The following is a 26,612-nucleotide window of genomic DNA, read 5'->3' as shown; positions in this document are numbered from 1 at the left end:
GTACCCAGGGCCAAGTGCCCCAAAGGTGAAGGATCTAAATTGAGTAGCCAAGGAACAGGTCATCTCTCATCCTGAGATATTCCACAAACTCAGCTTTTTGAAGACTGGGGCTCTTACTTCCAGGAGGGAGTTAAGGGATACAGGGATGCTTATGGGAGAGGCAGGCCAGCTGCTGAAGGGCTATCTTGTCACCCTTAACCTATTCCTGAGGCAGCTGGAGACCCAGCAAGAGCTCACAGTACAGACCACTTCCCAGTGCAGACAGACACACTTCCATAGGAGCCGGCCCTCTGTGGATCAATCCAGAAAAACAAGGCCTTGGCCAGGAAAATGGCTTAGAGGGTAACGGTGCTTACAGTCCTGAGTTTAATGTGTGGTGGAAGAAAAGAACAAGTTCCTGCAAGTTCCTCTGATCTCCACACACACAGTAGCATGCTCATACCAACCCCCACCCCCAAATAAACAAACTTAAAGACATTCGAAAACGAGGTCTCAAAATCCTCCTCCTTCCCATGCAAACCCCCCAACCCCACCACACCCCACACCCTCACCCCGCACACTATAGTCTCTTAAGAGGACAGCAAGAGTCGCTATGGTTCTAACTCAAGGTGGCAGTAAGGAAGAGTGACAAATGGCCATGCAGTGCCCAAGGCGGGGCAGGAAGAAGCTGGCAATGCTGGGGCAAACCTGGTAGGTCCCACGACAGCACCCTGTAGCCTGTCCTTAGAGCCAGGGCCACCTCAGGATGGGGTGGAGGTACTTCCTGTCGGGTGCGGTGGCCCCTGGGAGCTGGGTTACAAGAGCATTTAGAAGGGTAGGGCAGCCACTGGTGCCTGACTCACCCTGAAGATGGAATGATAAGGTCTGGACTGAACAGCACCATGCTCAGGACCAAAACCTGCTGGCTCTTTACTGCCCAGAGACTGGGGGAGACAGCAGGGTGATCACCACAGACTGCTCTGACTTCTCTAGGCAGACTGATCCCACTGAACTGAACTGTTTGTTTTGCTTCCCTTTCTGGGTCTCCAAATGCAAATCCTAGCTGCTGCAGGGAGCTCCTGTCTGCGGGTCCACTCTGACAGCAGGCGGTGCGTTCTGGGAAGGCACCTGTCTTACTAGTCTATACCCTTAGGCCTGACACCTGCTACTCACAGAGCATGTGTGCTCTAGCTTACAACCCAGTGGGAAATCAGGCTGCACTGACTGTGTGGCCTTGGGCAAGTCTGGCCTTGGTTTCCTCATCTCTGAAAACAAGGACAGTCATGGTGACATCATCAAACTATTACAAGACGGAAAGGATGAGGGAAAAGGAAAAACCTGCAGCGTGGGTGGGCAGGTAGCTCCCAGAAGGGCAAGGAGGAGAGGACCGTGGGCACAGGGGCTTTCATTCCCATGGATCTTCTGTGATGCCCTCAGCAAAGCTCTGAACAGGAAGGGCACTGTATATCCTAATGCTTGCTTCATCAAGGGCATGAGAAAATGGAGATGGCTCAGCAGTGAAGAGCACTGGCTGTTCTTCAAGAGGACTTCAGTTCAATTCTGAGCACCCACAGTGTAGTTCAAAACTATCCAAAACTCCACTTCTAGGGGATCAGACACCTTCTTCTGGCCTCCTAATGGGCACCAGGCATAGACATGGGTCTTCTAATCCCTCACTCAGAACAAGAGTGTGACACGGCAGGTTGGGGAACACCAGCCAGAGGTAGGTCACAGCAGGAGCCATAGCTCCCCTGTGGGCACAGCTAGTCTGTAGAGGCTTGTGGACAGAGAAAGAGAGCACAAAGTGCCTTTCTGGCAGCTGGCAGAGCAGCAAGAGAACCAGAGATAAGGCTCAGGATAAGAGCTGGAACTAGGTCTGAAGTCAGGCAGGACTGGCTGCAGAGACACTGGGAGGAGGCAGCTAGGCTGAGACAAAGGAGGTGGCGGTGCTCTGGGGACAAAGAGAAAGGGTGTGGCAGCTTTCAAGCAGACTAGAGCCTGATGTGTGTGCAGAGGCTGTGAGGGATCCATGCTGGCTAAAATGTCCTCAGCAATAGGAAAGATGGCCCCTGGTTGCAGAAGAAAGGCAGGACTAGCCCCACTGTCCACTGAGACCATGGCTGCAGCATGCTGGGCTCACGCAGCTCCTACGGCGTCACACGGCCTTAACCCTGGGATCACTGATGTCCTATGTGTGGTGGGGGAACATAGGGAGCTGGCCTCAGGCCAAGTCAGCTCTTGTTCTTTCCAGAAGTGCAACTGGGCATACTGCCACAATTACAAGGGAGGCGGCAGGTAACTCCTCCCGCACCATTCCTTCAGAAGTCCACAGATACTGGCCAGATCCCCGGTGCTGGGAATTGCAAGTATCACAAGCTGGAAGCCAAGGAGACAAAGCACTAGCACATGCTGAGAATTCAAGTATGACAGGAAACCCTTACCCTGGGTACCTTGTTAGACTCCAGAGCCAACAACCACACACACACACACACACACACACACACACACACACACACACACACACAGTGTCAGATTTTAGAAGGTACAGCTTGTTAGACTCCAGAGCCAACAACCACACACACAAACACACACACACACACACACACACACACACACACACACACACACACACACAGTGTCAGATTTTAGAAGGTACAGCTTTCTGGAGAAAAAGTCCAGAACTCTTTTGGATTCTCAGAGGGCAGGGTTGGAAGTGAACAAGAGGCAGTGGCTCTCTAGGTGGCTGGGGAGAGTCTCCAAAGTACACCTACCTCCCTGTCCTGCCTGTTACAGAATGAATGGGAGGGGCAGGGGGCAGAGGGAGGGGAACAGGGAACAACTAGTACAACATGGCCCTTCTAGTGCCCAGAGCTTCACCCTCACCGGCAGCAGCAGCAGCAGGAAGTAAGCAACTGGAAGGTTAGGCAGAGGGCATAGCAGAAACCACAGTCCCCTTTCCCTTTGCAGAGCCAGACTAGACCATTTCACAGAGGCAGCCCAGAACTGAGAGGCTCCACACTCCCACCTGTTCTCCCTGCAGGAACCCCTGAGGCATACAGAAAGCCTACAGCACTGGCTTGGACTGGGCAGGGAGCAGGCAAATCCTGATATCAATCCTCACCCAGGTTGGGGTTATAAGCAAACTGCAGGACCCTTTTTGGGACAGGTGGCCCTGGTGGTTCTTCAGTAAGGGAACCAAGTCCACTGTCCAATGCAAGCCCTCTACTCCATGATGTCTACTGTAGGAAGGCTCAGTGGCATCCTGGCAAGGTCCAAAGCCTGCTGCCCAACAGTGATAGGCCAGGCTCACACCTGACTCTTGTGGGATTCTTCCTAGGGAGTCGGCTGTTCCCTCACTGCCACCCACCCAACACTTTGGTTCAATAAAACTCAAGAGAGCTGACAGTCAGCTGCATTATGGGAACCACAACAGGCTCTAGCAACTGAGCCCAGCCCAGCTCAATCTTGCCCACTTTTGGAGAGAAGGGGAGAGAAAACGTAAGTAGGTTCAACAAAACAAGAAAGCTTTGCACTAGGGCCCCAATGACTAGGAGATGAGCACTTCCGAGAGCTGGATGCAAGCATTCACTTCTGTCCTGCTTTCCTATAGGCAACCTAAAGTGAATAACACTGACATTACTGAACATAATCATTTTTACCCAATTAACCACTGCAAACATTTTATAAGGTCAGCATTCCTTCCTGTTTTGGTGGATGAGCAAATCAGAGGCACAAGGTAATTAAGTAACTCATCCAGAGTCACATGGCCTGGGGTTGCCAGAACCCCAAGGGGAAGGGGAGGAGGCCTTCAAGCTGCTCTCCTCTGAATGCCTCCTACTTTCTCTGGCCCAATTCTTGTCCTGACACGACACACAGCTAGTGTCTGTCTGTCTGTCTGCCTGTCCATCTCTCTTTCTCTCTGTGTGTGTATGTCTGTCTGTCTGTCTCTCACAGTATATATCCCTGACTGACCTGGAACTCTCAATATAGATCGTGACAGCCTTGAACTCACAGATACTGACCATGCCTGGCCTCTCTATTAGACTCTAAAGCGCTCTTACAACACACCTTAGGGTTGACAGGGTTTCTGACACCATTCTAGAGAGATATGAGCCAACTACCAAAAGCCCCAAACCCAACCACTTCTGGGCCAGAAACTCCAGTTCGGAAAATTAAAGTAACCAGAACAATCCAGGCAGAGGTATTCAGATCAGTGCTCATCACAAGGCATACATAATTGGGACTGTGACATAGTTCAGCCTACTGGGCACAGTCCAGAGGGCCAGCTGCTCAGTAAAACAGACTGGAGAATGTGAGGGCACAGCTGAGTCCCACACTAACTACAGTGCCAAGGTTGCTACCATGGCAACGCCACACTTACATAGCTAAAGACTCGACTGGGTGGAGCTGCCCAGCACAACTGTGTGTAACATCTTTCCATTCTACTTCTGTGGCCAAAAATTTACCAACAAACAAAAGCAACCAGCAAATCCAGACACAAGGGACTCACTGTCTTGGCCATGCGAACCCTAAACTGTTTCCGACCCTGACTGGGGAACAGACCTCAAAAGCCTAGGCAGTGTCTTAGGACCTTTCACAAGTTCAACAGCAGCCCCAACCCCGGCACTGCAGGGGCACAGACAGGGTTGGTTGAGGTCTGCACACACCAGCTTCCCTTTGTAATCTGACTATACACAGCAGCAGACACATCAGACACACCGCAGGCTTGGTCCCCTAAATTAGCACAAACACCTCCCTTATTATTCACTGAGCATTTTCAGCTAAGATGCTAACTGATGCTAACAGTGAGGTCATTTCCCCCACCTTCCCACCTGGCCTCACTTCCCTCTTGTCTTGGAGGGGAAGAGTTGCCTCAGCTGCAAAGCAGAACTCCTTAACCGCCGAGACTCCTCACCCACACTCGGCCGAGGTGCTAGTGAGCGATCACAGAGCTCCAGGAGGCTGCAGGGTGAAGGCTTCTAGAGTGTGTGCCAGCTTCCTGTGGAAGGCGTGTCTGGTCTTTGGCTACTTCTTGGGTTCTTTCTTCCACCCTTCGCCACGCTTTTCCCAACCATTTCAACACCAGACAGAAGAGAAAAAAGGACAGAAAGGAAGGGGGTGTAGTTACTGTTAGACTACTTCCTGATGATTAGAGGTGTCAAGTTCCTTGGGGCTGGTTCAATCTTCATCCATCAGGATATCTAATTTCTTGTCTCTTCTTCGTGCAGGACTACTTAACAAACCGAGACCAACAACCAGCGACCCACCTTACCTCTCAGGGCTAGCTAGCATTTATATACCCTCCAAAAAGTCCCCAGAATTTCCACCATCACACAATCCCAGAAACTGCTGGCAAAATCATACCCCTGCTAGAGCACTTGGCAAATCACAGTCTGCTGCAGTGGACAATTTGAAGCAGCCCCACTTCCCACAACTGGATTAAAATTGTCACTACAGGAAGGTGCCTGGGACCTCTTCCGGGACTTCATGGTAGACAGCCAGGGACTGATCATCAGTCCTCTATGCTATTGTGTCTACTTGCCTGTGGTGAGTCCCAAGATATCACTTGCCATGTTCCGCCTGGGCCACTCCTATTCATCGGGCCAGCTGTTGTAGCCATGCGTTCAAGATCCACCTAGCCCATGATCACCTCCTCCTTCCTCTCCTCATGGTCCCTGCCTGAGACTCCAAGCCTGGGAACCTCTGCTCCATCCACTCTCTCTCTTCTGCCCAGCCCATGAATCCAGGATAACTTGGGGGCAAGATTTACATAGCATCATTTGGTGTATCCAATGATCTCCTTGTTGTGGGCAACCAGACCTTGGGACCCAGTATTTAGCATTTGAATACAAAGCAGCACCAAACCAACCCCTAGTGCTGGGATTAAAGGTACACTATTAAAGCTATCACTGCTGGAGGTGAGAACTGACTTTCTTAAAATATGTTAACCTTTAACCTTACACAGGAGAGGTGCCACCCACACTGGCCAACGCCATAGCTAGGACAGAGAGCTCTTGGTGGCGTCCAGCTTCTTCCAAGTTTAATATCAACTAAAACCCCACCTTTATTCTCTATGAACCACTGACAAAGCTCTATAGCCCACACCTGTGTAAGACTGGCAATGCCACTGCCTGACTTCATAAGCCCCCACAAAGTTCAAACTACTTAATATCACCAAAAGGATTAGAATTGGAACAGGACACGCTGAGACCTGAGACCGAGTTCTAGGCACAGAGGAGATTTATTTGCCCCAGAGGGACAAAGGGCAAAGAATAGAAACAAAGACAGGCGACAGAGGACAAGGGAGAAGAAGAATGGAGTATTGTTCCAGAGGGACAAAGGACTGCCTCAGGATAGAGAGGAGACATGGCCTGCAGGCAAAGGGTAGTTTATAAAGGGAAAACCTGTGGAGGGTGAGGTGTCTTAATTTTGATTGGACAGGTTAATTAGGGCGGCAATGATGGGGCTGTGATTGCTAGACTTCAGTACTTCCATAGCTGGAGCTTGGTGGTCAGCTTTGGGGGAAGAAGTGGCCAAATAAGGGAACAGGCCTTGATGGCTAGCTTTAGGAATGTAACCTAACAGTTCAGTAAGGAGAAGGAATGGAGACGGGAAAAGCAAGTCACGTTTGCCCCGCTGGGCTGGCCTTTCAGTCACTTTGGCCTGCAGGCTTTTAAATAACCATTGGATTTGTCCAAAAGGCAAGTCTGCTTTTCTAGAAGAAAAATCTCAGCCCAGCCAACTTGCAAACCCATGTGCCTGAGCCTTGTCATCTGGCAAGGGTGACGGGAACTGAGGTGAAGTTGCTGCCTTCAGGGAGCTGGGGCAGCTGAGGAGACAGTAAGTGTATAATTGCCACATGGGCTGGTATGGTAGGACCCAGAGAGGATGAAGCCGGCAGCCTCCTGGAACCAGCAGGCATGGCAAGTCGGCCCAGGAAGGTAGATAAGACTGAGTCCTACATCCAGGCAGAGGAACAGGAGGGTGGGCAGGCCTGCTGGACAGGATGCAGAGGTCAGCTGAAGAGGAAAGACAGCCGTGTGGCAACCATGTAAAGGATGGTATTTATGAAGAGCATTTAACAAGAGTCAGGAAAGAAAGGACAAAGGTCACTGTTGAAGCCACTTAAGTAACAAGCTCAATGTGGGTTAGGAGAGTCTCTCAAGGATAGCAGAGGGAGGTCTCAGAGTCCGTCTGTCTGGGCCTTTTAACTGCTGGCATATCTGTTCATGCTTCACTTTCACACGAACCTCTGTAGGCCCTGTTCATATCTGGGATCCGGCCTCATCCCATCCAAACAACCTGGTTCAGGACAGCTAAGACACCTAGTTCTTAACTCATAACTCACAGCAAACAAAAGCTGTGTCAGCCTGTTTACTGATGTGTCCCAACTGTGTCACTCTTTCAGAATCTCAAATGGCCACTGCTTAGGTCTCTTTTCTGTATAAGCAACAGGAGAGTTACAAGCACAGCCCATTCTTAGACCAAGTGAAAACACAACACTAACTTGTGATGCTGCAAAGGCCTCAACTATTATCTAGCTCAAGAAAAACTGGACTTATCGGCCAGGAGGACTATGATAAATAGCACCTACCGAATTAGAAGCTTTCCAGCAAGATCTAGGAGCCAGCATGCTTAATGGCTCACCTAGTCTCAGGACCTAACTCTAGCACACTAGCTGGGAAGCCCAAGTCAGAACTCTTCAAGAAGCTCAACCAGAAGAGGAAGTGGCCAACTGTCTAAGGGCTACTGTGGTCACCACAATGAGCTCTGAACACAGCACACAGAACAAGAAGAAAGCAAGAAACCACGTGAGTGATGTAATGTCTAAAGGGCTACAGTAGGTTCAGACAGAATACACAGCAAGAGAAGGGCAGAAACCAGGTTAGACTTGAGGTCTCACTTCCATCTACCTCACCACCACATGGAGCAGGGAGTAGTGGCCCACTGCACACGACCAAGCCTGACACGGCCACACCCACTTTCCTCGCAGACTTTGCAGTAGGAATATGATACTGGCTGTTGATCCTATAAACCATACAGGACTGAGACCTGGGGATGATACTCTAGAGGGAGGGCTCAACACCTCTCCGGTGGCAACAAAATGGATTCAAAATTGATTCCAAGAGTTGGAAATGGTGGCCAAGTGTCTGTAACGCACTTGGAAGGCAGAGGCAGGAGGATCAGGAAGTCAAGGTCACCCTCAGTGGTAAGAGTTGGAGACTAACCTGTGCTACTGAGGATACTGGGATTACAGATGTCCATGGCAACTCTCATTTTAGACACTCACTGGACCTGGAAAGACGGTTCAGTGGTGGAGTTCACACTGCTTCCGAAGGACCTGACTTGGTTCTCAGCACCCGAATCAGCTATAATTCCAGCTCTGGAGGAACTGATGCCCTTTTTGACTTGGAGGGCAACTGCACGCACATGTACACCCCCACACAGCAACACGGAATACACAGAACTGAAAAATAAAACTGAAGCAGAGGCAGGCAGATCACTGTGACTTCAAGTTCAAGGCCAGCCTGGTCTACTAGTGAGCTGCAGACCACATAGTGAGCAAGACTACACAGTGACCCCATCCCCCCTTTAAAGATAAAGTCTCACTGTGCAGCCCTAGTCAGCCTGGAACTCACTCTGTAAACCAGGCTGGTCTTGAACTCACAGAGCTCTGTCTGCCTCTGTCTCCTGAGTGCTAGGTTAAAAGGCGGATGTCACGATGGTCAGTAAAACATAAAACTCTAAACAAATATACACAATACTTGGTTCTCATTTAAAATCAGCCAGCACTGGTTTCTGTTGCTTGGAGTGAAGTGTTTGGCTGTATATGGTCACTGACCTAATGATGTGGGAAGGGCACCGTCTATGTCTAGACCCAACTTCACAAATGGAGGACAGTACAGTGCTCTGTGACCCCAGTCTGCTCTCCAAGTTGGCCTGCATCCAGCCTGCGGGTCATTGCTCCCCATTCCCTCTGTGCTAACACAGAACCAGGTGCAAAGCAGGCCCCAACACCAGGCACCCCAGTTTCTGAGCTTGTCTGGAGATCACGGGATGGGGGAGGGCCATGGATGCCTATATACCCTTCACTGAAGCATAGTAGATGTGCTCCAGGAGCAAGGGGACTCCCAAGTAGTTAGCCAGGTCAGCCAAATCAACCCTGTGACAAGTCGGAAGATGGACTGCAGCGAGAACACTCTCAGAACCCAGAGTTTGAAAAGCAAAATTCGCATCAATGCCCAGGCAAGGAGGAGGTTGCTCTGGATCTCTTATTAGACTGTAAGCTATTTTAACCTCTGGTCTGATCAGCTGCTTCTCAGTGTCACAGTCTGAGACAGGAAGACAGCTGTCTCCTCTTTGGTGTGATTTACAAGTGATAAAATCCTAATTAAAGGCACTGAAGCACAAGTCAGAACTGGCACATTTATTTGTGGGGGACACCTAAGGAGGTCTGTAATCCTTACCTGAGCCATGTGCTCGGCAGAGAGGCGGAGAAAGCTGGGCCAGGCCACAAGAGGACGGACACAGCTCGGTCTACCATGGGACCCTGGAAATACAGCTCGGTCTACCGTGGGACCCTGGAAATACAGCTCGGTCTACCGTGGGACCCTGGGGGAGTGTTTGGTTTTTCAGAGTTGCAATTCCTTTAACTGCAGAGTGACAGCAAACTCTGAAGGAAGGAGACATGAGGACATGTCTGTCATCTGACTGCCCTACACTGTGGCTGGCCCACAGGCATCGAAGCAAAAGGCACCAGCCCCAGAGATGGAGACAGCCGAGGGCCACACTTGCATTTGTCTTCATAGTGGCACCCTCCTATACTCATCCCCAGGTCACCTGACAGGCTTCTCCATTTAAGGCCAGGCTCGATGGCACACATCTGTAGTCTCAGCAGGCAGGAGGATCAGGAGTTCAAAAGGTTTGCGGCCAACCTGCACATCAACCAGTCTCCTACCGCACAAAAAAAAAAAAAAAAAAAAAAAAAGGGCCAGTGGGCAAAGGTGCTTATGTCGAGCCTGTGTTTAATCCCATATGAAGGGAGAACTGAATCCTGTAGGCTGTGCACTGCCATGCACGCACGCACACACACAACGTATCCCCCCCCCCCGCCCCCCAGAGGCTGGAGAGATGGCTCAGTGGTTAAGAGCACTGACTGCTCTTCCAGAGGACCTGAGTTCAATCCCCAGCAACCACATGGACCCTCATCAGCCTAAAGTCCTTCTTTCTCTTCCAGGCCTTCCATTTAGTCCCTCAGGCATCTTCTAGTCCCTGGCCAAGGATGAGTTATGCAGCCTAGGACAATGACCCCAGAACAGGACAAGACCTGTAGGCCAATTGACGAGAAAAGGTGGGGCGCACCTGGGGTACATGTGCCCTTACTGGTCTAGAAGCTTCCACCTCCATGTAGCTGCTGCATGTGAGCGCCACCCTCCCTCCAGGACGCAGCACTGGGTAGAGTATTAGGTTAGTGTGTGGGGCTCAGCTGCCCCTTGCTTGAGGTAAGGGTGAGCCTCCCTGACCTTGATCCCCAGCTGCAGTGCACAGAAGCACTTAATAATAAACGTGATGACATCTCCCAGGCCCCACTGGCAGCGAGCCTTACAAGAGAGACCTCAGCACATGCTCTCACTTCCTATGGAAAGAGGACCCAGGACGGGAAAGCTTGGCCCAGTGTGGGGAGCCCAGCCACTGACCTGCCCTAAAAACTCCAGGACTGGACGTGTCTGAAGGACAAGCGCGCTCTGTCCAATCCCAGCAGCGTCTCACTACACAAAACAGCTCTTCTGAGCCCAGGATCAGAACTTACTCCCCCAGGGGTTTGGCACTCAAACAATTCTTCTTCTTCTTGGAATTCTTTCAAGAGTACAAGCTGTTGCTTCCTCCCAAAACAAAACTCAGAGAGGCTAGGGCACCAGGATCAAAGGTGAGGCTCTGAAGCCAGTGGAGAGTCTCACAAAACAGACACAGTGAGCTGACCACCAGGCCAGGCCCTCTCAGTTACTTAGGAGGAGTATGGAGGCCGTATCCATGGGGATTTGTGTGTGTGTGCTAGGGATGTATTTGGATGTGGAAGTGTGGGGTAGGGTAACTGTGGGGATATTAGTGGTAGTCAGGGTATGAGTATGGTGGGGGAGGTGCTGAGTGACAGCACTGTGTAGGGAGTTGGGGTTTACAGTGGCTGGGCTGGGGAAGTGTGAGGTACAGACGCGATGCGTGGGGGTGGGGGGCTGGAGTACACACTGCTGTATTCCATGCAAACTTGACTTAAGAATGAGCTGGGATCTGGGGTAGTCACAGCTGCTTGTTGTGGAGACGCATTCTCCAGAAGCCCAAGATGCTACATGGAAATAATAAGTTAATTATATAAAGTGCACTTCAGTTTTTAGAGACAAGATTTCATGTAGCTCAGGCTGGCTTTGACTTAGCTGTGTGGCTGAGGAAGACGACTCCTGCCGCGCTGTGAGTGCTATGACGACAGGCATGCTCCAGGTCTGTGTTAGGCAGACGGCCAGGTCACTGGAGCTAACTGGCTAGCCAGGCCAGCCTAATCAGGGAGCTCCAGGTCCCAGTGAGAGTCTGTTTCAAGGCTGACCTCCAGCTACATAAAGACACACACATGCCATTAAGACCTGAGAAACAGGGGCCGCAGGTCGAGCTCGGCTGGTAGTACTTGCCCAGCACACGAATATACAGCTCTGTATATACTGGGTATATTGATCCACACCTATAAGCCCAGAACTCAGGAGGCAGAGGCAGGAGGATTAGAAATTCAAGGTTATCTTTAGGATTCAGAGGAGGAAGCCTGGATTGCATGAGATTTTATCTCAAAGGGGAAAAAAAAAGCCTATTTAACCCAGTGTGGTTGTACAGGCTTATAATTCCAGAACTTGGGAGGCAGAGGCAGGGTGATCTCTAATGATTAAAGCCAGGCTGGTCTATATATTGAGCTGCACACACACACACACACACACACACACACACACACACACACACACATCCATATGTACATATAAAGCTAAGGACTCAAAAGAATTCCTAGAAATCAGGGCCTGGGGAGACAGCTCAGTGATTTAGAGCACTTGTTGATCTTCCAGAGGACCCAAGTTTGGTTCCCAGCACCCACAACATCTCGTATCTGCCTGTGACTCCAGGGAGCAACATCGCTGGCCTCTGTAGGCACCTGCACTCACGTGCACACATCCAGCTATACATAATTAACAAATAAGAAAACTCAATCTTAAAAAAAAAAAGAAAGAATTCCTGTCTAGTTCCTGTCAGCTGAAGACAGTGCCCAGGGCAGAGTGTTTAGTTGCATGCCCGTATGCCCATATGCCCCGTATGCCCGTATGCCCGTATGCCCAGTATGCCCCGTATGCCCAGTATGCCCCGTATGCCAGAGGTCCTGGGCCCAAACCCTCAGAACACCCTGCCCCTCATTTCTAGAATCAGTAGGGAAAGTTGCCAGGTGAAAGGGGGAGGGAAGCCAGTGTAGTAGTGCATACCTATATGGACTGCACTAGGAGGGCAGAGCCAGGGATCCCTCAAGCTCACAGCTAGCCAAGTCTACACAGTGAGTGTTAAGCCAGCCAGGACGATGCAGTAAGACCTTGTCTGGAGAAGGAGGTTGGCTAGAGAGAAAAGACTCATCAAGCCCACCACGCAAACACATGGAAAGATACTTTACCGTTTAATCACAAAGGAAAAAGGATCCCATTTTACTTCGTCCCTCACAGCTACCATGAAAGAGACCTATTACCTCAGGTATCCGAGGGAAGTCTCCCACTGCTGATGGAGTGTGTGCTGCCATTTTGAGCTGTCTGGCAGAATCCACCCTATATTCTGTGACTTATAATTACATCCCTTCCTATATGACCACGTGTACATGTTTGCCTGCACACTAATGTACCAGGCTGGGAATAAAGTGGGTGTGGCAGTACACACCTATAAGCCCAACATGTGGGAGGCTGAGACAGAATGATCTTGAGTGTGAGGCCAGGCTGGACGAGACAGCTGTATAGCAACACCAGAAACCTTGGGAATAGCACATGTTCCAGTCCCTCTAACCGGAAATCCCAAACAGCACCAGCTCACACAAAGGCACGATGGCTCATGCAGGAGGACCAGCCTGCTTGTGAGGCCAGCCTGGGCTAGAACTACAAACAAGATCCGTCTCACTGCCCAGGCCCATAAATGAATAAATGAACTAAACACCCAACAGCTCACATGTAATGAGTGGAGAGCCGGAGACAGCTCGCATGTAATGAGTGGAGAGCCGGAGACAGCTCGCATGTAATGAGTGGAGAGTCGGAGACAGCTCGCATGTAATGAGTGGAGAGCCGGAGACAGCTCGCATGTAATGAGTGGAGAGCCGGAGACAGCTCGCATGTAATGAGTGGAGAGCCGGAGACAGATGAACCTAGGAGGCCTCTGCCATCGCCACACCATGCAAACCCAGAGTCAGCTTATAAGGGTCTCACCTCAGCATGGTCCTACCTGTCCTGAGAGAACCAGTGGCTCTCACAGGCTGCGGCCAGCAAAGCTCTAACCTCTGTGCTATACTGAACCTCCAGAGCCTGGGCACTTCTCTTCCCATATACTCTCAGAAAACACCCAAGGACCAAGCTCCCCTACCACCATGTTCTGCCAATCCATTCCCAGGCCTCACCTGCCCCTACGGCACTCATGTATGCACCATCCCTCTATCTGACCCTCCTGCCTCTACCTCCCCAGTGCTGGGATTAGGAGTGGGCTACCACAGCTGATTTATGTGGCACTTCAGACTGCATTCAGGACTTTGTGCTGGACATGTGCTCTCTACCAACTGAGCTACAACCCCAGCCTTTCAGGGACTTCAGAGACACCGGGTTAGTTCTTGCTTATCCTGAGAGGTTCCCTGCTTGGCCCACACCCACCCCTACCGCAGAGTCAGAGGATCTCTAAAGCCTGGAAACAGTATGCAATCTTTCTCACAATATGGCCAGTTGCCCTGAGTCTGATATTATCGTCTTCCCTGTTGACTGTATAACCACTCACTGAAACCCTTGCGGTGGGCAGTCTGTCTGGTTTGCATTATAATACAATGTCTAGCCTGCAGTTGGTTATGGCTGCTGTGAGGATGGGCACTACTGTTCCAGAGAAAGAAGCTATCTTCCTTCCAGTAACAGAATGCCAGGGAGCTATCAGAGAGGTGTCCAGGGTATGCGCCAGACCAGAACAGAGGTTGGAAGAAGGGCCAGGGAAGAGCTGCAAATGTCTCCCCGATGATCCTGACACACAGGTTGGACTGACCTGAGTCAGCCCATCCAGTGCTTTGCTTTCACACATGTACACCCTTGGAAAGGTGACTCATCCAAACTATCAATGCTGCCTCAAGAGGTGCTGATGGATCCACAAGCCTGATACCCACAGTTCTCTGTCTTCTTCATCTCAGGTCTGAGAACCTCACAGAAAAGGACAGACTCAGCAAGAACAAAGATGAGATACCACCATGCTACATGTTCCTTTCCTTTCCTTTCTCTTTTACATTGTGTGTGTGCTTGGGAAAGTATGTGCGTATGTGTGCAGTACCCATGGAGGTCAGAAGCTGCCAGATGCCCCAGAACCAGAGTTACAGGCAGGTGTGAACCACCAATGTGGGTTTTGAGAATGGAACTTGGGCTTTCTGTAAGAGCAGAACTTATTCTTAACCACTGAGCCATGTCTCCAGCCCTTTACTTTCTCCCTAATTCACATGTGACTCTCAAAATGAACTCTACCTTCAAGGGACTAAATCAAAGATGAGTAAAGTCAAAGTCTGGAGAGTGACCTCTTTGTTTCCACCACAGCAAGGCTGGCTCTACCAACCAGCACCTAGCAAAGAGGGCTAGAGGACTACCTGGACCTCCCTCCCTTCAAGAAGATAAGGAAAAAAAAAAAACCATACATTGTTTATGAGAGGCCCTGTGCCAGACACTTGTAGCTTTCGTTGTTTCTTATCACGAAGCTACCAATGAAGGCAGAAGCCACATCTCAATTCTACAGATAATGGGGTGGAGGGTGGGCAAAGCTTTAAAGATTTGCTCAAGATCTCGGAGCTGAGGTTTAAGCCAGATATGCCTGGCACAGATACCCATGCTATCTCCGTCACACCACCAGGCCTGGGCTACACCAGGCAGTCTGACAACAGTCTCTGATCAAAGGACAGGAGGTTCCTTCACGGGGACTGCAGAGCCCTAAGCACTGGAGGTGAGAAATGAAGAAATGAGGCCAGGTTCTAAGGCGCAACACAGGGAAAGCAATGTCAAAGCGTCCCTGGGACAGGTTCATTAGGCCTTAGACTTCCTGGTCTGGTAAACAGGAGTGAACTAACATCTAACTCTAGGACTGAATACAAGGTGCGATGTTGCCTTAAATGGCTACGCAAATGTTATGACTGCCAATATGCAAGAGGTTGTCAACTCAGGGGTTGGGGCGGGCTGTCTTTGCAACCAGGCTTTTGGGCCTGAGGCTATGGCCATATAGGATGGGGACAGAGACATCAAGCTGAGGCACAGGCAGGACGTGGAGCAATGTGCCCTGCACACAGCACATGCTGTCCTGTACTCCCTGTCCTCTCTTATCGCTGTCCCTCCTGCTCCTCTCACATCCAGACACACTGGCCATGGTCCCACCTTGCTCCCCATAGGTCAGAAGGTGCTTTCTACCCCAGTGCTGTCCCCTCTCTGTGCTGTGTGTCCTAAGTGTGCAGCTCAGAGCCACAGCACTCCATTGTCGGGGTGCACACACAGGAGGCATGAGACTGTCATCTGCTGGAGGTTGTCGCCATGAAGATGGACACTTCAGCTCAAATCTCCTGCGGCCTGGGGGTTCTCTGGGCTTCTACTTACTATCTTCCCTCAAATCCTAGTAAAGGGGATTCAGGTAGAAATATGGTCTTTATGTAAGGGTTAGGGCCTCAGAGCTGTGCTGTTTGATGAGGCACCCAGAGCTGCAGGTGGCCACTTAAGAATAGTTATCTACAACTGAGTTTCACACTAGCCACATGTCAAGGGCTAAGAGCTATGTGGAAGTTGTGGCTATGGGTCAGAATAGTAAAGATACAGATAATCATAACTACATAAAGTTCTACTGCACAGACCTCTCCAGTCCCTACAGCTGCCAGTCCAGGAGCTATGGATGAGACTACAAGCTGTCAATCAGCTCTTGTCTCCAAGGTCATATCCAACCCCTAAAGGTAGGTGGAACACCACTGATCTCTCTGTCCTTGTCACGGAAGCAAAAGACAACAGGTTCTGACCCAATACTCCAGAAGCCAACAACAGTCATGGGGTTTATGCCAAGTCAACCACTTTTACAGTGACTACATTTGGACACTAAGGAAGAGAGGGGTCAAAAGAGGACAAAGTGACCTCATACGGCCCTGCTGGACGCACTAAAGAGATCCATCCACACGGTCTTGAAACTGCTCACCTACCCATTTAGATGGAAACTTCTGGAAGAATGCCAAAACAAAACAGAAGAAAAAAGAAACAAAGGAGAGAAGAGATGAAAAAAAAAAGGTTCAACTACAACAAAGGAAAGAAGCCAGGATAGCTGCTCTCCAGTTGGAAATCATGGATCCTGGCTGCAGCAGGATTAGGTCACCAATCACCCTGCACTTTCGGGGCAAACTGTATCCCTGCCTCAATCACTGCAAAGCACTCGCTATCAAATCCTCCACAGTGTCTCTGCTGCCATCTCTGTGCCCCTGAATGTCCCCACCTCTGAACTGCTCCTTGGAAGACTCTTCCTTCAGCCCCCCTGATGACCATGGCTCACCTCCCACCCCATGCTCACCTCCCAACCCATGCTCACCTCCCACTCCATGCTCACCTCCCACCCAGTGGCTCACCTCCCACCCCATGCTCACCTCCCACCCAGTGGCTCACCTCCCACCTCCTGGCTCACCTCCCACCCCATGCTCACCTCCCACCCCATGGCTCAACGCAAGCTTCTTTCCATGAAGCTGCCTCAGACCCAACTTGACTTCCCGACACTAAGCCCAGGAGTACAGAGTACACTGTGCTTGGACTTTCCAGCTGCCCACCAGGGCTGGCTGACCATACAACACTGCTTTGGGCAGCACTGTGACCTCAACAGCATCTACCTCCCCACAGGACTTGCAGGCCCTAGATTCCAGGCACCATCATTTCCCCTCCAGGACCCAGCCTGAGCCTCTTGTGCTGTGTCTCTCACAGACCTGTCACAGCAGGTTGGCTCACCAGTAAGTGTTTTGTAAACTTAGAAAGCTGTGTGTCTCCTACACAGACCTGTGTTCCCAGTACACAGAAACAATGTGATTCCAAGTCTTGTCTGTCTTCACTGCCCACAACCTAAGGACTGCTTCTAACTGAATACCACTCTTAGGAGCTTATACTTGGGGTGGGTGACAAAACAATAGGAGAAACCAATCCACCCAGGAGGAGCCCACAGAGGACCTGCCACCAACTTCTGGGGGCCATCAAGGACAGCTGTAAAGGTCAAAGTGCTCCCACTGGCAGGTATAGGAGAAGAAAAGTGCTTAGCTTCATAGAGGCTACTGTCATATCACAGGGCTGAAACGAACAATATGGCACACTTCCTCCCTAGGGAGGGCCTCCTGGGGTCTTATCTGTAGACAGCAGAAAGTCCACACTTCCTCCCAGTATCCCCACTTACCCTGTAGTACAAGAAGCCACTGTGGGCTGGAAAACCAACTCAAAGTAATTAGACACTCCTTCTTCAGACACAGGAGAAACTGGGTATAATAAACTGACTTTACTAAGGATCTACTAAACTTGCTAGGCAGACACTGTGTTATACACAGTAGAATTTAGCTAACAGAGCACTGCCTCCAGTATGTTAAAGACTGAGTAGTACAAAACTGGAAAGGCATATTAATTCTACTCCCCTTCCCCCAAGCATTCATCCTAATTTAAAAAAAAAAAAAATCACACCAGGCCTGAGAGTGTAGCTCAGTGACAGACACGTACCACACAGAGAGCAAGGTGGGAAAATGTCACTTAAGAACTTCAGAGAAGAAGCCCAGGAGTACAGAGAATAAAATTATTTCCTACCAAGCCTGAGGTTTCTGGGATCCACATGATGAAAGGAGAGAACCACATCTCAAAAGCTGTTCTTTGACCTTCCACTAGTGAGTTGACACGCGTGTAAACACACACAGACACACAGGCACAGACACACACACAGATTTAAAATAAAATAACCACAACAGCCCCCCAACAAACAATATTTAAAAGACGATAAACAAAAGAGAAGTCAGGTATGTAGTAGTCCACATTTGTAATCTCAGGACTTGGGAAGTTGAGGTAGAAAGATTACAAATTCAAGGTGGTTCTCTCCTTTCATCATGTCATAGCAATTGGGGTAGCCTGTGCTACACAAGATAAAAGCATCATGAATACCAGGCCAGGCTAATCCGGGCTATGTAATGAAATTATGTCTCAAAAATGAAAACAAGCAATCAAACAAAAAAACCCAGGTTGAAGAGATGGCGGTGCAGTCCAGAGCACTGGCGACTCTTCCAGAGGATCCTGGTTCAATTCCTAGCACCAATATGTTGGCTCACCCGTAACTCCAGGCCTAGGGGATCTGATGCTTTCACTGACTCTAGCGACCCCAGGCCCAGACATGATGCAGACACACATGTGGATAAAACGCTCATACACATAAAACAAATTAAAGAACAAACAGAACCTGGATGAGCACGGCAGCAAACACACAGGGAACGTAATTAAAAACAGGCGACTTAGAGTGCCCCAAACTCGGGAACTTTTGAACATCAGAGGACATGACCAAAGGACACCACAGAAAGAAGACCTAGGGAGGGGTTGGGGATTTAGCTCAGTGGTAGAGCGCTTGCCTAGGAAGCGCAAGGCCCTGGGTTCGGTCCCCAGCTCCGAAAAAAAGAACCAAAAAAAAAAAAAAAAAAAATCAAATAGAAAGCACAACGTGCCTAGGATCCCAGTACTTGGGTGGCTGGGGCAGGAGCTCTTGAGTCTGAAGTCTGCCTGGGCCACAATACAATAGCTAAGTTTAAGGCCAACCTAGACTCCATACCCAGACCCCCTTTAAAAAACAACAGCAAGGACAACAAACGACAACCCAGAATGAGTGACTAATACAGCAACTGCACTCCTGGGTATGTATCCACAAGAGCGAGAGCCATACACAATCGACAGACAAAAGGTGTCCCTTGCTGGATAAATGCATAATAAGTCAGTGGGGGTGAAACCTGGGCAGAGCTCAAGCTGCGCATGGCTTCAATCCTCAGTAACAGAAACCCAGGAAACGCACGTGCATGTCCAGGGTGTGCTGTCTTAGTTAGGGCTTTACTGCTGGGAACAGAAACCAAGGCCAAGGCAAATCTTACAAGGATGACATTTATTTAATCAGGGCTAGCTTACAGGTTCAGAGGTTCAGTCCAGTGTCATCAAGGCAGGAGCACGGCAGCATCCAGGCAGGCATGGTGTAGGAGGAGTTGAGGGTTCTACATCTTCATCTGAAGGCAGCTAAGAGAAGACTGATTTCCAGGCAGCTAGGATGAGGGTCTTTAAGCCCACACCCACAGTGACACACCCACTCCAACAAGGCCACACCTCCTAACAGTGCCACTCCCTGGGCCAAGCATATACAAACCACCACATGTGCTATACTTAGCCTTAAAAAGAAAGAAGGTCCTGATGCTTGATACTTGAACACTGAGAATTTGTGCCTACTGGGTTTGCAATATGGGTTAGAGATGACTAGAGTTTGATTCCTGGGTCCCACATAAAGGTGGGGGAAGAGAACTGATTCCACAGTTGCTCTCTGACCTCCTTATCGCCATCCTAATAATACTTAAAAGAAGAAAGTTTGTACTCATGCAAAGCAAAGCAGGCAAACACAACAGGACAGACACCATCTGAATGAAGGATCTTGAGCAAGGGTATTCAGGGAAAGCAAGCTGGAGCTGCAGCGGAGGAGACGGTGGTTACAGCCTAACGGGTGCAGTGTTTCTGCAGAAGTGGGCAAAAGCTCTGAAAACACTCGTGAGGACTACACAACCCTGCACACAGACACACAGACACACACACGAGAAATGTGAAAGAAAGGAAGAGAGAAGCTGTGGTAGACCATTGCCCTCTCTTTTTAAAATTTATTTTATTCATTTGAGCATTTTGCCTGCATGTACGTACACCATACTTGTCTGGTGCCCTCAGGTAAGAAGCCCTTGAACTTCAAGTTATAGATGGCTGCTAGCCAGCCCGTGGGTGCTGAAAACCAAACCCAGGTCCTCTGCAAGAGCAGCAGGGGCTCCTAACTCCCGAGCCATCTCAGTCCCTACTGTGGATTCTTAAGCCTGTTCTCTGCCTGTGTGGTAGCTGGGTATCTGTTGGCATAATAGTTAGAGGTTTAAACAGGCAGCAGAGGCTGATATCTTCAAAGGCTCAGCCAGACAGCCCTCACCTCCTCCATTTTATCTGCAAAACACCAATAGTTACACTCAGGAAGTACGAATCAGTTTGAAGTCCTGAATGATTTCTTACACCAGGTGCTGGGAGTTTGTAGATCAGCTCACTCAACTTCTACAGCATCACATTTCACTGAGTACCACAGTGCCAGGCCTGGGGTGATGAACCTCTTCACCGCTCCGTAGCAGGCACACTTTGCATGGTTTTTCTAGCCAGTTGTTTTCTGCATGCCTCACTGCTGTGGACCTGAGAGCAACTGCTGTGTGCAAGCCATAGGAGTAAGGCCTCCTGACTCAACCTGCCCTTTCCCTTTGGCTGGGAGCGGTGAGCCACAGGTTAGCTGGCATTAGTGGCAGCAGTGTGGTGGTTGCTGTAAAAACACAAATTCACTGCAGCCATCTAACAGCAGAAGCCTGGCTGGAACAAGTCATGTCTTGTAGTGCCTAGCACCATGAGAGGAAGATCATAGCACACACGGGTAATTTGGGAAATGACATAAATTCAAAATGTGAAATATAATTTAAAATTATATTTTAATTTTAGGAGTGTGGCTCAGTGGTGGAGGATACCGCTGGAATGCATTAGAGCTGAGCTCCATCCCCAGCACCACACAAGAAGCATTTATGTAGGAAGGAGCTTCCAAAGCCACTCTCACACGTCTCTCACCTCAGCAAACACCTCAAATCACTCGAGGAGGAGGAGAAGGAGGAGGAGGAGGAGGGGCACCAGCAACTGCAGTGGCACAGACCTGGAATCCCAGCTACTCAGGAGGCTGAGGCAGGAGGATTACGAATTCAAAAGGTTTGTCTGGATTGCAGAATGAGTCCAAAGCCAGTTTAACAAGACTCTGTCTTAGTGGGAGAGCATTGTGGTGAATGTTTAACTGGCTTGAGGATCTAAATTTGATCATCAATGCCACAAAAAATAAATAAAGTCCGAGTGTCAAAGAATCATCGTCAGCCAGGCAATGGTGGGACATCCCTTTAATCCCGGCATTAAGGGGGCAGAGGCAGGTGGATCTCTGTGAGTTCCAGGCCAGCCTGGTCTACAGAGTGAGTTCCAGGACAGCCAGGGCTACACAGAAAAACCCTGTCTTGAAAAACAAACAACAAAACAAAACCAACCAAACAAAAGAGAGCTGTCATCTGTTCTCAGGGTCTCTCCTTCCTCTGCTGCTCCATTGGTCTTAGTCACGTGGTCTTGGGCAAATGGCTTCAGCTGCCCCATGAACTAACAGTGAGGCCTTCCTTCCTCTGCTGCCTTATCGACTGTCATCAAGAGCAGAGAAGATAAGCTGCTCTGGTGATACCTTCGCCCAGTTAACCCTCAAAGTGCTGTTGCTCCCAGTAATAAATGAAACTGTGAGAGCTACAGACAGACAGAGACTCCAGGAAATCCCAGCTCCCTCTCCTCCTTTCCTTGACAGGGCTATCTGCACCTAACACTAGATGTAGTGTACTTGGTGTTTGTCTCCCCAGAAAAACAGACGGTGACTGCATGAGGCTGCTTTCCCCACAGCTCCACTGCAGTGCCCGAAGCCTGTGAAAGGTAAGCTTGGTATATTTTCCTGCCAAAGGAATGCACTGCCAGCTCCAGTGACCTGTTTGGAATCCAACCTAACATGTTATCCTGCAAACTGAAAAAAAAAAAAAATCAAGAAAAAAAATGTGTGCTTTGCTTTGCTAATGAGGAAAAGGCCTAGGGGTGGGGGTGGGGACAAAATTAAGAGCCTATAGAAAGTGTCCTGCCTGTTGTCACACACCTTTTAATCTCAGCACTTGGTTGGAAGAGGCAGGCAAATCTGTATGAGTTCCAGGCTAGCCAAGGACACATACATCCTGTCTCAAAAAACCAACACCCTCCACCTACACCAGAGAGTTCACGGATAGGGAAAGAAATCAGGAAAAGGCAAAACCCTCTATTCAAGAGGGAACTTTACAGTTACTTCTACTTTATTTTTAGATTTACTCCTTTTTCATTTTATGTTTGTGAGTGTTTGCCTGCCTGCAGTCCATGTACCATGTACCTCTGTGGAGGCCAGAAGAGGGCGTTGGAGCCTCTTGAACTGGAGTGATAGACAATTGTGAGGAGCCGTGTGGGTGCTGAGAGCTGAGCCTGGGTCATCTGTACAAGCAGACGGTGTTCTTAACTGCTGAGCTGTCTTTCAAGCCCCTACTTCTTAAAGGGAATGAGAGGAAATCCCAAGAACCAATAGTGAGCTCTCCAGTCTAATGCAGAAGCAATTCCCATATGCAAACTTTCTAGAATTATGCCCAAAGCTTTCTGAGACCATAACTGTGAAAAGTTAGCCCAATTAAATAGCAATCAGTGTGTCAGAGAACTGGATGATCTAGATGAAATGAAAATGAACAGTCACAGAAAAACACAAACTGGACTGACTCGTGAAGAAACAAACAAACAAACAAAAAAAGTGGAATAGTTTCACACCTCGTAAGTAAATGAATAACACATCAACCCAGGGATTAACACTCTTAAGACCCTGGGTTTCATCTCAGCATAACAAGAGTTAAAAAAAAAAAAAGTGGGACCAGGAATATGGGTCACTCAGTAAAGTACCTGCCATGCAGGAATGAAGACCTGAGTTCTGAGACTCCTAGCACCCACGACACCATTTAAAAGTCAGGTGACACACATCTGTTTTTATGGGGGGGGGTATTTTTTTTGTTTTTGTTTTTTTCCGGAGCTGGGGACCGAACCCAGGGCCTTGGGCATGCTAGGCAAGCACTCTACCACTGAGCTAAATCCCCACCCCCTGGTGACATACATCTGTAACCTCAACAGTGAGGGAGGCAGACCTCGACAGTGTCCTTGCGAGCTCACTGGCCACCAGCCTAACCTAAGTGATGAATTTTAGACTGAGTGAGAATAATAACAGGGAGAAGAGCAGGGAGGGCTGGGGAAATGGCTCAGCCAGTCAAATGCATGCTCTGCCAGCAGGAGAGAACCTGAGCTCAGAGCCCAGAACTCACATACCGACAAAGAAGCTGAGCACGGTTGCAACATCTGCAGCTCAAGTGCAGAGGTAGCAGAGCCAGGGGACTCCCTGTAGCTTGCTGGCCGGCCAGCAGGTATCACCATTTCTGACCCTATCTCACATCTGATGCCAACCTCTGGCCTCCATGAGCATCACAACGTGCACATGCACACACACAAAAGTAAGGTGGAATGGAATCAAGACAGACACCGAATGCTGACATCTGGCCTCCACATGTACACGGGTCCAGACACACCTGTACACTCAAATCCACACAAACAGTAGTACACGCTTGCAGTGAGAGTTTTGGTTTCTTTCAAATTCCAGTTATGTGAATACATGTTTTTGTTTTACTCCCAGGTGTGGGATGAGAGGCTGCTTCGAAGCAGGTGATTGTGATTTGCCTCATGCTCTAGTAGGGGCATGGTTTTTGCCAGCTACAGATAGTTTAATTCTGGACTCTGGAAATGGTAGACACGAGAGAGCCTTGAGAGGGCTGGCAGCTGCGCTGGGTTCCTGTTGCTGTAGTGTGTCAACTGGTCATGAGCAAAGAGGCGAGAAGAAGTGGGAGATCTGGAGATATCCTGACAGCAAAGATAGCCCCAAGGAACTCAAAGCCCGTAATCAGCAGGAAGTAGTCTACTTTGTTGGCTGAAATATGTCTACATCCCTTCCCTCTAACCTTCTCTCTCTCCTACCTAGTGTTGAGGGAATGGAAGGGATAAGAGTGGGATAGGGTTGGGAGGGAGGCAGAGGTGTAAGAACCCAATACAGTAGTAAACAGATCCGCCGACACATGCTCCTCCTGGCCAAAGGAAAGGTAAGCCACACTACTTCAGTGGTAAATTCCAGCACACATTTAAAAAGTCCCCAGCTCTCTTTATAAATATATAAATATAAAACCCATGGTGGGTCATGCTCATAATCCCAGTGTTAGGAGGTTGGAGGCAAGACTAGAAATTCAAGGCCTTCTGTTGCTTGGTGAGTATGATGACTGGTCTACTATCTCAAAAACAAAAGGCCTAGGGGCTGGGGATTTAGCTCAGTGGTAGAGCGCTTACCTAGGAAGCGCAAGGCCCTGGGTTCGGTCCCCAGCTCTGAAAAAAAAAAAAAAAAACAAAAAAACAAAAGGCCTAAACAGGACTAGTGCATTTAACACATTTAAAATGATGACATCATCCCAAATGGCTTACAGGTCCAAGGCAATCCCTACAAAAATCTTGACAATGTGCTTTACATAAAAGGGAAAACTCATTCCAAAATTCAGATGGAATCTTTTTTGTTTTGCTCTTTTGAGACGGGGCTCCTTTCAATGTGCCTGAGCCTCTCAAGTGCTGAGATAACGACCATGCACCACCGCCCCTAGCTTCATATGGAATCTTAAGGGAACCTCAATAGCCAAAACAATCTGGAGAAGGAACTAAGTTACAGCATTTAGATGAACTCCAACACTCACTGCTAGCTGGGCATGGTGGAACGAGCCTTAATCCCAGGACAGGGGAGGCAGAGGCAGGAAGACCTACAGGGCTTGTTGACAGCCAGCCTACTCAAAGCAAACAAATCACAAGCTCTGGAGAGAACCTGCCTCAAACTAACACAGAGGATGACAGATGGGGGTAAGAGCCCAGCCCGAGTGTCCCTGGGTTTGGGCTGCAGGAGGATGATTATCTAATGGATCTCACCGGCTGCCAACAAAAGCAGAAGCCTGCTTGGCAAACTCTCACTTCCCTTTCGCTTTCTCACAGTGTACTACAAGGTATATACAGTAGGCAGCCATTCCGAAAGTAAAACAAACAAAAGCCAACCAAGACTGACCAATCTCATTTTTGTTTATTAAGTCGAAAGTGGAGTCTCCAATTTCCCCCACCTCTGGCAAATCTGTTTTTGTTGAATGAGGGACACCGTTTTTGCCTACATAACAACAGAGCCAACGAAGTCCAGCTTCTCGTGCAATCTTGAAGGGACCTCAATAGCCAAAAAAGGGCAAAAAAAAAAAAAAAAAAAAAAGCTTGAGAAGGAACTAAGTTACAGGACTTACAGGACTTAGACTAATTTCAAAACTTACTGCAGGTCGGGCGTGGTGGAACAAGTCTTAATTACTGATTTTCCCTTTTACACTTCAAAATAACCACGGAAAGTTAATGTGTCATACTCCTCTGGTGGAGAAGTGAAAACAAATAACAAAAAACAAAAAAACAAAAAACAGGCTTAAGAACATAAAATAAGGGGTTGGGGACTTAGCTCAGCGGTAGAGCGCTTGCCTAAGAAGCGCAAGGCCCTGGGTTCGGTCCCCAGCTCCGAAAAAAAGAACCAAAAAAAAAAAAGAAAAAAGAACATAAAATAATTTGTCCCCAAGTCTCACCGTGTCGAGTGACACGGCCAAAGTCTGCACACAAGTAGTGAATTTCATTACTTTGGAAAGATCAGCAAGTAGAGATGGCCGTATCTCGGTGGCTAAGGAAAAGTGCTTCCGAATCTGGAACTAAGACGACTAGCAAGACAAGAAGGGAAAGAAAAGGCAGCTTTCTTTCCCTGCAGTCCACCCAGACATCTTTTGGACTTTTGCTGGATCACCTCCAGCTGCACGTCTACAGAAAAGTCACTAGCTGTCTTACCCTAGGGGAGCCCTGGTGGCAGGAGTCGGAAGGCCGGGCCAATGGGACCAATCAAAAACGTTAAACAAACAAACAAACAAACAAACAAACAAACAAACAAACGCCGCCGAAGCCAACAAACATGTAAAGTTAAAAGCCGGCCTTGCAACAACTACCAAGGATGAAGTACCTAGGCTGTCGCACAAAACAAAACTTCCTAAAGCGCAGGAGCAAGGTCCGCCCCCAGTCTTAAGAAACGAGCCTATCTCAGCAGCAGACTTCAGCGTCGTCCTACTGCGCATGCGCCACTCTCCCGCGCACGCGCACTTTCGCTGTAGTGGTTCCCTAGTAGTCCTCCACCTTCCCACTGACCCAAAGCACTGGCCGCCATACCCGCATCTCTCCATGTTCCTCACCTTGCGCCCAGTTTTCTCCCGGAGAGCTTTTAGTCGTTCTTTCCGTCGCAGCGCCTCTTCCTCGAGGCGGCCCACACCGGCAGGAGCAGCCGCCATCTTTTCAGAGGCCCCCCTCCTTTTCGCTCCTGCCTCGCGCAGGCTCAGTGAGTAGAAG

At 49.3% G+C, this 26,612-nt stretch overlaps 1 protein-coding gene across 1 annotated transcript in view; it reads right to left on the bottom strand.

The window, feature by feature from the left end:
- The window catches only part of Ccdc12 (coiled-coil domain containing 12), a 50,419-nt gene extending 23,807 nt beyond the window's left edge, over positions 1-26,612 (bottom strand). Inside the window, 1 exon segment of the mRNA NM_001108783.1 lies at positions 26,459-26,612. Within this exon segment, the coding sequence (NP_001102253.1) occupies positions 26,459-26,554 (96 nt within the window). The 5' untranslated portion in view covers positions 26,555-26,612.

The sequence above is a fragment of the Rattus norvegicus genome, chromosome 8, assembly GCF_021556685.1.
Source record: "Rattus norvegicus strain SHRSP/BbbUtx chromosome 8, alternate assembly SHRSP_T2T, whole genome shotgun sequence".
NCBI classification, from domain to species: Eukaryota; Metazoa; Chordata; class Mammalia; order Rodentia; family Muridae; genus Rattus; species Rattus norvegicus.
This window is presented reverse-complemented; position numbering and strand designations above follow the sequence as displayed.